The 14,432-nt window shown below is 39.5% G+C and overlaps 1 protein-coding gene across 2 annotated transcripts in view; it reads left to right on the plus strand.

Moving 5' to 3' along the window:
* The window catches only part of LOC121271037 (carcinoembryonic antigen-related cell adhesion molecule 6-like), a 45,550-nt gene extending 34,749 nt beyond the window's left edge, over positions 1-10,801 (plus strand). The window contains exons 8-12 of one of the 2 annotated variants that reach the window (XM_041176735.1): positions 3,280-3,335; positions 4,810-4,874; positions 5,344-5,385; positions 5,519-5,578; positions 9,000-10,801. In XM_041176735.1, coding sequence (XP_041032669.1) covers positions 3,280-3,335; positions 4,810-4,874; positions 5,344-5,385; positions 5,519-5,578; positions 9,000-9,014 — 238 coding nt within the window. In that variant the 3' untranslated portion in view covers positions 9,015-10,801. The remainder of the gene's footprint in view (positions 1-3,279; positions 3,336-4,809; positions 4,875-5,343; positions 5,386-5,518; positions 5,579-8,999) is intronic. The other variant, XM_041176736.1, reaches the window with a different exon arrangement.
* Positions 10,802-14,432: the final 3,631 nt, after the last annotated feature.

The raw sequence follows: 14,432 nt of genomic DNA on the forward strand, positions 1-14,432 counted from the left end.
TATTTATTTGTCCTACCTTTCCTTTCAAGGGAATATACCTTAACATTGCCTGCAATACTTTGTCTTTGAAGGTAGCCCATTGTTCAGCCAAAGTCTTTTCCGTCAACATTTGATTCGAACTCACACGACTCAGATGCATTCTTATTTGAATGAATTTGGCTTTCCCCCAGTTAATTATTGGGGTGGTTCCTTGTCTTTTTCCATGGCCAACTTAAGCCTTATGATACATGGTCACTGTCCCCTAAATGCTCTCCCATTGATATTTTATCCACATGGGCCAACCATTCCCCAGAATCTGGGCCAACAGGGCCTCCCCTCTCATTGACCGGAAACATACTGCTGCAGAAAATTATCGTGAACACATTTCAGGAGCTCTCGCCACTCTTGTCCTTTTGCACTATTCCTATCCCTATCTATATTTGCATAACTGAAGTCACCCATTATAATTACTCTAATTCTTGCAACTCTCTGTAATTTATTTGGAAATTTTTTTCTCTGCATCCCTTCCACTAGATATTGATCTATATGCTATACCGATCAATATTATTGCATATTTTTCATTCCTTACCCCTAGCCAGAGAGATTGTGACTTTAACCCCTGGAATATCCTCTCTCTCCAGTACTGTAATGCCATCTTTAATCAATACTGCCACTACCCTTCACTCCCCCCACCCTTTTCTTCCTTTCTTGTCTCTCCCAAACATCTTGTACCAAGGTGTATTTTAGGCCCAGTCCAGCCCTTTTGAGCCAGCTCTCTTGTCATCGCAATCAGATCATTATTCTTTTTGTGAACCTGTGCCTGTAGTTCACCAATATTATCAACCACACTCCCTGCATTCACATGCATGCACATTAGCCCTGCTCAAGATCTTTTTAATTTCCCCCTCACTCTGACCCCATCTGATAACTTACTGTTGCCTACTCTCATTCTATCAAATTCTCCGAATATTCTATTTACCTTGATACTTCTCTCTGATATATCCCCCTTATCAGTTGATTCCTCACTACTTCCCACTGCCAGTTTCTCTCCTCTCTGAATTTACCCTCAGGTCCCCATCTCCCTGCCAATTTAGTTTTAACCTTCCCCAACACACTAGTAAACTTCCCTGTGAGGACATTAGTCCCAGCCCTGTTAAGGTGCTACCTTTCCTTCTTGTACAGGGTTCACCTGCCCTGGAATTGGTCCTTAGAAATCTAAAACCCTCCCTACTACTCTATTTCTCCAGCCATGTGTTGAACTGCTCAATCTTCCTATTCTTATGCTCACGATCATGTGGCACTGGGAGTAATCCTGAGATTACTGGTTTTGAGGTCCTGCTTTTTAATTCCCTTCCTAACTCCCTAAAATCTGCTTTCAGGACCCCATCCCTTTTCCTACCTATGTCATTGGTCCTACTGTGAACCACAGCCTCTGGCTGTTCACCCTCCCCCAAAAGAATATCCTGCAGCCGCTCTGTGATATCCTTGATCTTGGTACCAGGGAGGCAGCATACCATCCTAGACTCACGTCTATGACCGCAGAAATGGCTGTTTGCTCCCCTAACTATGGAATCCCCTATCACTATAGCAGTTCCATTCTTTCTGTTCCCCTCCTGTGGCAACTGAGCCACCCATCGTGCCATGAACTTGGCTCTTGCTACAGTCCTCTGGGAACAATTTCGCTCACCATTATCCAAAATGGAAAAGCGGTTAGAGGATGAGGTAGCCTCAGGGATTCCTGCACTACCTGCCTGTTTTTTTTTAAATGCTTTGGTGGTTACCGATTCCCTCTCTTATGTACTTCTTAGCTGCAGTGTGATGACCTCTGCATGCTATCCACATAATCCTCAGCCTTGTGGAAACACCACAGTGACTCTAGCCACCACTGGAGCCTTGCAATCTGGAGCTCAAATTTCTGCAACTGGTGACATTTTCTGCAGAAGTAGTCATTGAGTGCACTACAGGACTTCCTACATCCCACAGGATGTACATTCCATATGGCTGAGCTGCACTGACATACCTTAAACTGTATATAAAGTGTAGTGTTTACTACAGTATGGTATGATGTAATAACTCACCTGTCACTCACCAATCATTTTCAATCGAGTGCAGAAGGGCCTATATTTACCACCCAATCAACCATTGTGACCTCACTTTTAGATTTTATGTGTGACCTCTTGGTTCTTTCTCTCCTCTGTTTTATCGGCTATCTCCCTGAACTCCTGATGCTTTGTGGGCTCTCTAATGTTGTTTAGTTGGCTTAATTTAATTACTTACTTCATTAACTTAGAATAATTCTGATGGATGCCAGACCTCTTTCCCCCGTGCACCGAATTCCCATCTGAACCTAATTTGTTGCTCACTTAGCCTCCATCTCACTCAGGCATGCCCCTTATTGATTGTGTCGTTTGAACAGTCTGTCACTTTTATAGACCCTCTGAGTCACTGGCTGATTTACTGCTTCAGTAATTAAGATCAGTTGAACCAACTGCTTTCAGTTGATTGACAGTTAACTGCCACTACCAGGGAGTGCCCTGTTGAACAAGCTAATTTTATGTTAGTGCTTGATTCTTAATCTATATTTAGATCTGAAAAAGATTTAACAGAACTTATCATGTGAACCTAATTTGCTACTCACTCAGTCTCTGTCTCACTCAGACGCAGTCACCTGTCTTTTCGTGCGACACTTGTTGGCATTCCTCTATTGTTGCTGATACAGTGACTTAGCTTTGCATTTCCCACCTAGTCAAACTGTACTACTGTGAATCTTTTTGTTTTCCGCTGACTTTGCTTCCCCATTGGCTCCGAATTTTGATATTTGATTATTTGTAGTAATATAAATGATTAGTTAAAAATAAGGACAGAAATGTGTGGCTTTATATTGGTAATCTAAGTTATATCTCCAACTTCCGACCAACTTATTTGCTCTATCTCACTTCACCTGAATCTATTTGTTCTGGACTCCTGATTTTACTTTACTGTCTCTGGGGCAACGTCCCAGAACTCCCTCCCAAACAGTGCTCTGTGTGTACCTACACCATATGAACTGCAGCAGTTCAGAAGGCGACTCACTACCACCTTCACAGGGCAATTCGGGATGGGCAATAAAAACGCTAGCTTAGCCAGCGATGCCCACATTTAAAAATGTGGATGCTGCCTAGTATGTTTGAAATTCCAGTTAGTAAAACAATTTCCACTAATAATAAGACATTAACGAATAGAATGTCTGTTGCAGAACATAATTGCAATAGAATATCCTCCTGAAAAGTTTACATTTTATGTTGAACAACATTTGTTTAGGATGAAAGATCCAACACAAGGGCAAAATGCTACGAACATTAGTCCAAGAGTAAACAGTAAGTGAAATACTTCAGCATTTCCATGTTGCTGCAACATTGCAGGCTTTAATAGTGTTTTTTGATTTGAAGTTAATTTAAATAAGCATACATCAGAAAGATTTAAGACATTCGCACTTCAATCTTGATAACTTAATTCAATACTTCTTGCTAAGTGCTTTTCAAATAATTCCCCAATATGCTAAGTGCTGTTTTGAAAAAAAGTTAGCCCATGTATCATTCAACATTCTGTTTAATACAGTTTTGTAACATGATACTAACTTGTGAATGGTGAAAGGAAGCAATCTTTTATGCTAAGTATATCTTACTGAAAATCCCTTGACATTTATAACATCCAATATATGTTTCTGTATCTATTATCATATGATTTCCTCATTTTACAGGGTTGTACATTCCTTACTGAAGCTCCAAACCTAATAGATTTGTAAAGGCATAAAGCGCACACCTTGAGATGGAGGTTTTGCCAGGAACTGATCATTGCGTTGTCTACAATTTGGTGCTCAATTTGTATCATCAGTCAACTTCATTAACACCCATATGATGAAATATTGGGGTTAATTATGCCTGTATGTCTGAATGTTAAACAGATGAAAGCGAATCAGAAGCCCATTTTTACCTCTCTTGATTTATCTTGGAAATTGGGATTCCGATTCACTATTACTCATTTCACATAATTGGACAAAGTCAAGTGCACTCTTAGTATTTGGTAGTTTGATCCATTTTGCATTCCTTGATTAAGGCTGTTCCAATTATACCCTTGGATCATAAAATTAATCTAACAACCCCGATGATCATTAAGTTAGCAGGCACAGAATCCCTTCAAAAACCATAAACAGAAGAATAAGAATCAAAAGCTGCAATTTATTAGAACATGATGCAACTGTTCTAACTGTATTGCCATTTAAATTGGTACAATTAATTAGGTCTAATGTTACTGTCTTAAAGAATATGTACTGAAGATTTACAGGAATAGTACCAGAGAAGTGTGACTTTAGTTCTGTGGAGGAACTGGATTTGCTCAGTGTATTCTTCTTAAAGCAGGGAGGCTAATGGGAGATTTAACAAAAGGTGTTCAAAATTGCAAAGTACTGTGACAGAGGAAATGAAGAGAAGCTGTTACCAACCATAGATGGATCAGTAAATAGCGGATATAAGTGCAATTTAATTATCAGAAAAGACAGCTGCAACATGGGGGAATTTCTTTCTAGGCAGCGAGTTGCTATGTTCGGAACGTATAGCATGAAATCCTGGTGGAAGCAAATTGAATAGTGATTTCACAAGAAAATTGGAGAAATACTTGAAGCAAGGTTATTTAAAAGGGTATGTGGAAATATCTGGGGAATGGGATTAATTGAACAGCACTTTCAAAGAGCTGATACTGGCATGGTGTGCTGAAAGACTTCCTATTGCGCTGTGTCATTGTATGATTCTGCCATCATGGCGAGGGCTGATTAACCATTTTGCATTCTCACAGACTACTCTGTTGCAATAGGTGAGAACTCAGCACCGACCTATGAAAATATTCCAAGACCGCAAAAGGTTGGTGCAATCATATGAACACATGGTTACAATGGCGGGTTCATTCCAGTGAAGATAACAATGTCATTGTTCATGCAGTCAGGGTAAACTGGATTCAGCAATAAACCAGGCTAGGGTAGGGTTTTCAGTCTTCTTTGTTTTACCCCATTAGTGGACCAGCTCATTTTTATGACTATCTAAAAAATGTTCCTGGTACAAAGTGGAATATTTGGATGAATTTTCAATTTCACCACAAGAATGATAATCGAATGGTATGTAAATTGGATATTCGGTGCACTGTTGCTCTTCTTTCAACACATGTTAAACATAAACATTCAACCCTCAAATTTTATTTGGGGCCAGCTAATTTAGTTAAATTTGTATAACTTTTATTGTGGGATATATGTCTTAATAATCATTCTAATTAAATAGTTTGATGGATTTCCTGTGTACTTGATAATATTTTGTCCTTCAAATTGCATTTGTACAGGAGCAAGTTACAAAACCATTTGAGGAAGACTCTACTTACATGGTCAGGACATTATTTTGTGCATTCCTTTAAATCATTCAACTACAATTCTAATTTATTTTATATTTCATCTCAGTTGTCTTTTACCCCATTCTTTTGCTGTTAACTAAATCAAATATCTTTTTAATTTTAACAGGGATTACAACAGCAGGATCTGTCAGTTTATAGCAGTTTATATACACTCAGAAATGATGAGGTATGTGGATAGAAAATTTCACAAGTCATCTACCATCTTTAAAATATACAAATGAAATGTAGGCATTTCCATTTATGAACAAATGTACATATGAATTAGGAGCAGGGGTAGGCCATTCGGTCCCTTCAAGCCTATTCAATCATTTAATAAAATGATGGCCGATCTGATTGTGGCCTCAACTCCACATTCCCGCTTAACCCTTGTTATCATTTGACTCCCTTGTTAGTTATGAATTTATCTACCTCTATCTTAACAATATTCAATGACCCTGCCTCTACCGGTCTATGGGAAAGATTGTTCCAAAGATTCACAACACTCTGAGAAAAATAAATCTCCTCATCTCCATCTTAAATGGGTGACCCCTTATTTTTAAACTGTGTCCCCTAGTTCTAGTCTCCCCCACAGGGGGAAACATCCTTTCAGCATCCACCCTGTCAAGTCTCCTCTTCTCAGAATTGGGATATCACCTGACATGGCAGTGGTTAAGCGTGTTCTCCAGGTCCTCATGGTATTCAGTGTCAACCAAATCTGGTTGGATTTGAGATTGATGTGGACTAAATAGGGTCAAATTAATTTTCCCAAGACAGACATTACTGAACCATTCAGGCGCTACAACAAAAACAATTTCATAGCAATTTTTCTATGCTCACTCTCAAATTACCTGATCTAGTGAGATAATTTCAACACTTCCCATTGAGAGCTTTGAAGTCTGGATGATCAATCCACTGAGTGTTTGAGAATAATGCCTGCAGTTTGGGTATATTGTGAACTGGTAATTCATCATTGGATTGTATATACCTTTTGATTTCTGTTGGATGGTTGCAAAGAACATATCTTTTTATTTTCTGTTGGACTGTGGATTAGAATTACAATGGCCGCAGGTTGAAAGACATGTCCTCGGAACAGGATGAGAGATATATACAATGTTGCAGTCCTGAAACAGAAGGTGCCATGACAGACTGGATTGTGCTGGAAAGGTGTCCTGGGCCAAGGGACCTGCCTGACAACAGCAGTTTAAATGGATCCTGACTAGTTGACCAGGGTTTTGTGTGGTAGCAGAACAGAAAGCCCCTGGCCTGCAAAAAGAAAACATCTAAAACCTCTCTTGCTCATATTTCTTTAACCTGCTCTCCCTCTGAGGAAACCCCTGTAAAGAAGAAAAGGGGAAAACTACTATTAGAGACATTGAAAGGCATGGTCTCAACCAGTGAACTAAATACTAAAAAAGCTCAAAGATCACCTTGTGTTATCAACAAGAATTGAAAGGAATTTGGAAGACATAGATCAAAGTCAACCTGTTGAATCCTGTACTCTAGATTGGTGCTATTGAACTGTTTTATCCCTCCCTTAAAATTAATGTATTGTGAGCCGTGTGTGTGTGTGCACACATGTATAGGGATTGAAGAAGGGGGTAGAATTTCAGTTATAGTGTTAGAAGTTAGCAGTTCATATTTCCTTCTTTTACCACTGGTTAACAAGAGTTTGTTCAACAAACAGTTATTTACTTATTAAGTTTACAAACCTGGTGCCCGTATTATCTTAACCTAAATTAAAGAGTTAGGCAGAATTGGGGCAATCTCATAGTTTGGTCCAACTTTCTCATATTTGTCGGGGCTCGGGGGGCAGTGGGGCTTGATACTACAGTGCACTCTCCCCAGTGAGTCGTGACAATTACTTTTCAAAATGTTGTTGTTTTGGAGAAAATTCAAACAAAAGTTACAACTGAGAATGCTGATTTAAGGCAATAATACACATGCTCCCTATTCGTGATTTTCCTTAATTCCAAAGACAAGCTATTGCAATGTACTGCGCACTAAAGATCTTGATCAAGTTAGCTTCAATTTGTTCTGTGCTTTGGCAGGCATCACATAAGAAGATGGAAAATGGGTGTGGGCTGTTATGGACAGGGTAAGGAAGAGGGAGAACTATTGAAATCCCTGCTCCCTTCCCTCCTGTCCATAATCAGTAAAATTTTGACATGTGTGTTTCTTCATCCCAGAGTGAGTGGACAATGTGAACAACCAGCAGCAAGTTCTTTCTGGTTTGAAATAAAGATGATTGTTTATTGACATACTCTGCCTGAAGCTGTGACAGTCACTTGCACAGTCACACACACAAACACCCTCAAAGAAAGTGCAGTTGAAGGGAAAAGTGCACGTTTACAAGTTATAAACAAAATGCATCGTTTACAATTCACGTGATAGTCCTTTTCTGGAATACATGCGTTGCAGACCTGATGGAAATGATGCCTCCACTCCTGAAGTGTAGTTTAGGTAAGTTCAACAGCCGGAGTCATGTGCTAAAGTGGCCATCAGGATTCTATCGAAGAGATAGACATTCTGCTGGTCGCGAAGTTAGTTGCCCCAAGTCTCGTTACCAGGACATCAGTTTGCAGTATTGGTGGACCACAAATGAAGTGGTTTGAAGGCCTTATGGTATGACAGTCTCTGCTTCTTAAAGCGTGAATGTTACTGATTTTACTGTTCCTTCTGTATCTCTGCAGACAGCACTTAAAGTTTAAAATTGAGACGAACATGGTTGCTCTACCATGTGATCTCTCACAGTTCCCTTTTCCAAATATGGTGTTGATGTTAGTTTGGTGAACCTGTTTATTGTTTAAAGACATTCATACTGAGAAGAGTTGAGACACACACTGCTTTTATTTCAGAAAGATCCATTCAGTTCAGGAATGTCCTATGAATAGTCTCAGTATACGGTGGTCGAAACCTTATTCTGGACCATATCCTTTTGTCCTCGTGATACAGCATTTTAACTTCACAAATTCGGACTGGCGACCTTTGGTGCCTATCCTTTGCAGCACATATTGTCCATTTTAAAAAGAAAAGTCAGTTTGAAAAAATTCCACACTTTGTTAAGTTCATATTTTAAAGCTTATGAATATGACATAGCTTTACTGGGCATGACAGGGGCACTAACACTGATCTAACATTCTAGATATGGAAAGTTGGAAAATCAATGTTTATGCACCTAATTAACAACTGCAGTTCCATGTTGCAAACTGTACCTGTGTTTGGGCCTATCTTCTCTCCAATCACTCCACAAATGAATAGCACCACTGGAGAACCATTATTTTGTACACATATGTTAAAACAATATTGAAGTTACCCACCTCTGGGCATGCATTCCTTTTGTACATGGCACAAGAGACAGTCCAAACTGCTTCCAATTTTCTAGTAGCCAAGTTAGTTTATTTTCTGAGCACACATCACAACGTGTTTTCCGGTGTATTTGGTGGCTTTATGGAATATCACATTTTAACAATCCACTCTACCCTTGCAGGAGCATTAATTTTTGATACACATAAGCAAAAAAAAGTTACTATTTCCTAAAAGTAATGCATTTCACCAACAATGTTTACACACACTTATAATTAACATTATTTCCATTTTTGCTTCCACAGACACAAACTTCATGACTACCAGGACATTGTTGGCTTCTAACTCAGTCCAACAGAAGGACAGCAAACTCATGAAGATGCTGTTACAAGACACTTCTCTCAGTCTCTCTATAAGTTTTTTACTTCAAGCTCCACATTTCTGCATTAAATATCATCTCCCAACTTCTACTGAGAAACTATACATGATTTCAATCTGCATATTAATTCAGCTTGTCTTCTCTGCTCTGATTTCAATCCCCTTCTAAGCTCAGTAAACTTTCCCTTCATATAAACTCTGTTACTAATAAACATTGTCACGTCTGAACAGAGCCATAAGAGCGTGGCTTCTCGATGTCCATGGTCTTCATCACACTCTTACACATTTCTACCCACTTCCACTCTTGAATTCCCCTGGAAAAAGAAAACTCTGCAAATCATTTACAAACTAACTTTCAAACTGTCACCTGCCTCACCTTTGCTCTTCTATTCATCCTGATAGGTCTGCAACTGTTGATGCACTCAACCAATGACTCATCTCCAGGTTTAATCCTCTGTTCTCAATAAGAACTTTGCTCTTTTCCATCCCGGTTGTTCTCCTTGCAATGGTGCTAAGCTTGGTTTCTTAAGGGAGTCAGCAAGCATGTTTCTGCACACAGCTGGTTGAGCTATCTTTAATGAGATCACAGCTGACCACATGAAGCATCACATTGTTGTGCGAAAACTACCAAATTACTCTGGGATCATTCTGGAGAATAAGCATAAGCACCACTCCCTTTCACATTATCCATCTCTGCCCTTTCTTCCAACGCCTCGTGTGAATCCAGTCTTCCTCTCTGATGGAGCAATGACCCATTGTCCTAATCATTCATAAATTTCATCCATTTTTTTACTTTGATCACCAGGCTTATCCCTCTTAGCATTTCTGCAGCCTATAATGGGGGAACACACCTGCCTCCCATGACACCTCTCCTCTGTTGTTGAACTCAGTGCTTTAGTTAAAAAGTCATTAATGCCTTCTGGGATTGTGCAGCAAATACTGTTACTGTAGCTCATTTCCTTCGAAATAATGTTAAGATGAAGATAACATCTTCATATTCTTGATTCCCAATCCAGGTGTAAATGTTTGTCTGCATGTATCAACTGGATTCCTTTAACATGTTAAACACCTGAATCAGATCATTCGCCAGCATCCTATAATCATGAAGTAGAAAGAAATATTATTCAATTCGTTCAACCATTTAATCCTTGGTAAATATGCACTGTGGCCACCTTTTCTATTGATTGTTCTTCATCCTACTTGAGTTGAGCACAAACATTCCAATGGCCATGTTGACGTTTGTCCCTGTCTTTTAATTATTTCTGTCCTTGAAATAACAAATGTCTTTATTTTTTTAAATGTTCTGGTTTATTCCATATCTGGACTGCTGTGTACAGTTATGGGAACCATACCTAATGTGTTTTGCATTTGTAATGACAGTAAACTTGTACATGAACAGTTAAACACAGAATTCTGGATGTTGCCTGCAGCAAATCTCTGACCCTCACCGTGATGTACTGTTCAAGTCCTCACAGATGAACATTTTCATAAATTAATTGAAATAACGTGAAGCTCCACATTCACGATATTAGACTTGCTGAGGGTAAGAAAATACTTAGAAAATTATGTCTTGCTGAATGAATATAAGCCTGATGAACATTCTAAGTATATAAGTACTGCTGAATACCTTCTCTGGTTCTGCAAAACTAATTGTATACTTCTGGATTGTAAAATATCTCCATTATGACAACATTTGACATTTGCAAAATAAATATTTTTGAAATTTGTTCATCATGTCTGAGTTTCTGATATAATCCCACGTTTATGATGTAAACTTTTTTCAGTGTTGCAAAGTGAAAGATTATTGGGGCTTTTTATCTTCCTGTTTTGCTGTCTGTGGGAATGCTTCACTGTGATTGTCAACTCTGCATGCTTGATGACACAATTGTTTCTAGGCACCAAAGTACACTTGAGCTGACTCCACAATAATGTGTACATTCGGAAAAGGTGACATCTTTGCCACGGAGATTGCTAGAACTTTGTGGGCACCTTTTGTCTAGTTCAAGAATGAATCCCATCCCTTTACCACAAACTGCACAATCTGAGCTATTGGGTTTGTTAGAAATTCAGCACATATTCATCAGATCGTTAGCAGGTCTCTAAGCGTGAAATTATGCTGAAGGATCGTATAGACAGGGCTTGGGTTCGAAGGCCAAATGGTGAACGAGATTGGTAGGTTTAATAGAGAGCATATTTGTCGACTGTAGAGAAGTCTAGGCCAAGGAGACACAACCTTATAACCAAAGCCAGATAAATGAAGAGAAACGTTAGGAAACACCACTGCAAATAAATGGTGGCAGATTTTCCAGCTCTCATTTTTTAAAAAAGCAGATGATATCTCCGGATAATTCTAAAAACAAGTGATAAAATATTATTAGCCATATGCAAGATGAACAATGAATCCATACAGTTCATACCAATGCATCATGATCTCATTAAATGGTGAAACAGGTCTGTGAGACTGAACGGCCTTCGTCTGTTCATATCTTTCTCAACGTTTAAAAAATAATACATAATTTCTTTCCATGAGCCTTCGAAAACAGCCTCACATTTTCCCATATTGAACAACATCGCCATAGTTGTGCCCACTGACTTAATCTGCTTTGATTTTTAATGATTTATATGCTCGGTGAAAGGCTGCAGACAACTTTTCTGAACCCGAACTTCAGTCGGGTCTGCACAAGTGAACTGGGTTAAAAAAGTATATAATTTAAGTTGATGAAATCGGAGGACAATGCCAAACGCACGGGATGTGGGTCGTTCATGTCAGGGGATGCTGCCAGAAAATTACCGAAGGACAAAGATGATGAAATGTGATTGGTGAAATTCAATCCCAAGCATAGAAATAAGTGGTTATGCATCATGGATACGTAGTTACTTCCTGATATACAATGAAAATAGATGAAGAATACCAGGAGTCAAATGTACAGACAGTGGCCTGGAAATAATCTTATTTTACAGGGTTGGAACGGGACCTAGTTGAGAAGTAAAGTCGGGAAAATGTGACGTCAGTAAAGTTGGAAATATGTATGTATGTGACATAAAGGTGCAGGTTTCATGAATTTCCACCATGGGGCTTGGCGACTGGGATTCTGAGCATAGGAGACATAGAGAAATAATGATTGATTAAACAGGGCATAAAATCCATACATGGTAGTAAAATATGTATGAAGTCCGCACAAGCAAATGTTTCCCGTTTATTTATAGTTGTTAGAAGCTCTCAGAGAAACCTTCAAGACAACACAAGGCATCAGCAGCACTAATCTTGTTTGATCCAGCAAAGCGCGAACTGCCTCCGTGGTCTCCGGCCTTATGAGTGACAATTAGGTTCTTTTAAAAAGTGCCTCTCTACTCCAAGTACAATTTAACGAATAGAGAACGGGAAGACCATAAGGCCATAAGCCTAACGTTGCTGCAGAAACCATTCTACATTAACACATATATAGTGTGTGCAAGAACTGTACCCTCCATCCCTCATTTCAATTAATCCAATTCTCCATTTGCCTCTCTCGTTTCTTTGTTTGTCCCCCTCACTTTCCCTTTCTCCGTCCACCGCCCCACGCCCCACCTCTCCTAATTTTTCACTTCATGCGACTCTCTGCCACCCCCTCCCTTGCTGTCACTCTGTCCATGTCTCTGCCACAGTGATACTCTCTCTTTGCCTTTAGTTTGTCTAGTTGCCTCTCTCTCACACACTCTAAATCTGTCTCTGCTTCAGTGCACAGCTTTTCTCTACAAGGTGTTACATTGATAGCGCTAAAATGGACAACTATTGGGAAGCAGAGCATAAATCAACTGGTGCCTCCTCCCTATCCGTTTGTTTAAGTACTTGAATTTATTGTGGGCCCCAGTTCCAGGAACATGTTGCCTTCCAACTCTTCTGTCTTTCCTTTGGCCCTGCGGTTTCACATTGATAAGTCAATAGTTCGAGCACTTCCCCTGCACCTGTCAAGTTCCTCTGACCCGCTGAAAGATTTGAGTCTGAACTTTCAAAGTTGCTGCTTTGGAATCTATGCTGCAATGCGCCATCTGCACTTTTAAGAGTCCTTCAGTCCTTCCCTGAATGATGACACCGGAAACTTAGATCATTGCCAGAATTCGAAATATAAATACTTGTTGGACTTGCGTAGCTGTAACTACTTTTCCGAAAAGAACGAATTACAAATTTAAACCCTACGACTGTAATGTACAGAATTTACTAGCATGATACCAAAATTGAGAACTGTAAAGGCCATGTCCGTTTTCAGGAATGCTTTGACCAATCAATATGCTTATGCAATCCAAGGCACGCTACAACAATAAGGTTAAAGAGTGAACAATCTCCGTTTGCAAAACCTCATCTAAGGCACAAGTGGTTGCAACATCTTGACTTCCTTCTGACTAACTGGGTTCCAGGCGTTAGAGGTAGAAAGAGAATGAGAGTTTTGAGTTCTGCAGAGGCATTAGAGAAAGACTTTGCACGGCTTGGGATTTTGGGAGCAAAGGCATAAGTTATTGGTACAATGAAAGGAAAACACAAATGAACCAAGGTGCATTGTTTATACTGCAGCCTATGCTTTGTTGAGGAGGGGCATAACGAAGTGGATTAAATATGCCTTCATAAATACTTCAGAAAAATAAGATGTAGGTTGATGGTGTGAAATGATAGATTTTCCAAAGAGCTGGCACACGTACAACTGGCCAAATAGCCTCTTTCTGTGTTGTATCATTCTGTGAATTTCATTAAATGTACAGCATGGGAGCAATGATTATATTCTCTGCAATGTTAGGTATATTGTCATATGTAGACCGGCACAAACACATTAGCCATTCAACAATATTGTTTTTGCCTTTATCAACTGCAATTTTACACTTCTGTGCTTAAAGGGCCCGTATTACTCCAAGACCCCCATTCCTCCTAGTATAATTCTAGAAATTGTTTGTGTTGATGATTGCACAATGTTTAGTGCAATTTGCAACTCCTCAGATGCTGAATCAGTCCATGTCCAAATTCAGCAATGCCTGGACAATATCCAGGTTTGGGCTGACAAGTGGCAAATAACATTTGTGTCAAACAATGACCATCTCCAATAAGAGATTGCCCCTTGACATACAATGGTTTTATCATCACTGAATCCCACTCTATCATTATCATGGGGGTTACCATTGACCAGAAACTGAACTGGACGAGCTATATAAATAGTGTAGCTACAAGAGCAGATCAGAGGCTTGGAATCCTGTGGCGAGTAGCTCAGCCTCTGCCTCTCCAAATCCTGTCCATCGTGTGCAAACACAAGTCAGGAGTGTGCTGGATACTCTCCATTTGCATGTTCAACACTCACTGCCCATCCCTAACTGTCCCTGAGAAAATGGTGGTGAGC

Source organism: Carcharodon carcharias, chromosome 29, assembly GCF_017639515.1.
Source record: "Carcharodon carcharias isolate sCarCar2 chromosome 29, sCarCar2.pri, whole genome shotgun sequence".
NCBI classification, from domain to species: Eukaryota; Metazoa; Chordata; class Chondrichthyes; order Lamniformes; family Lamnidae; genus Carcharodon; species Carcharodon carcharias.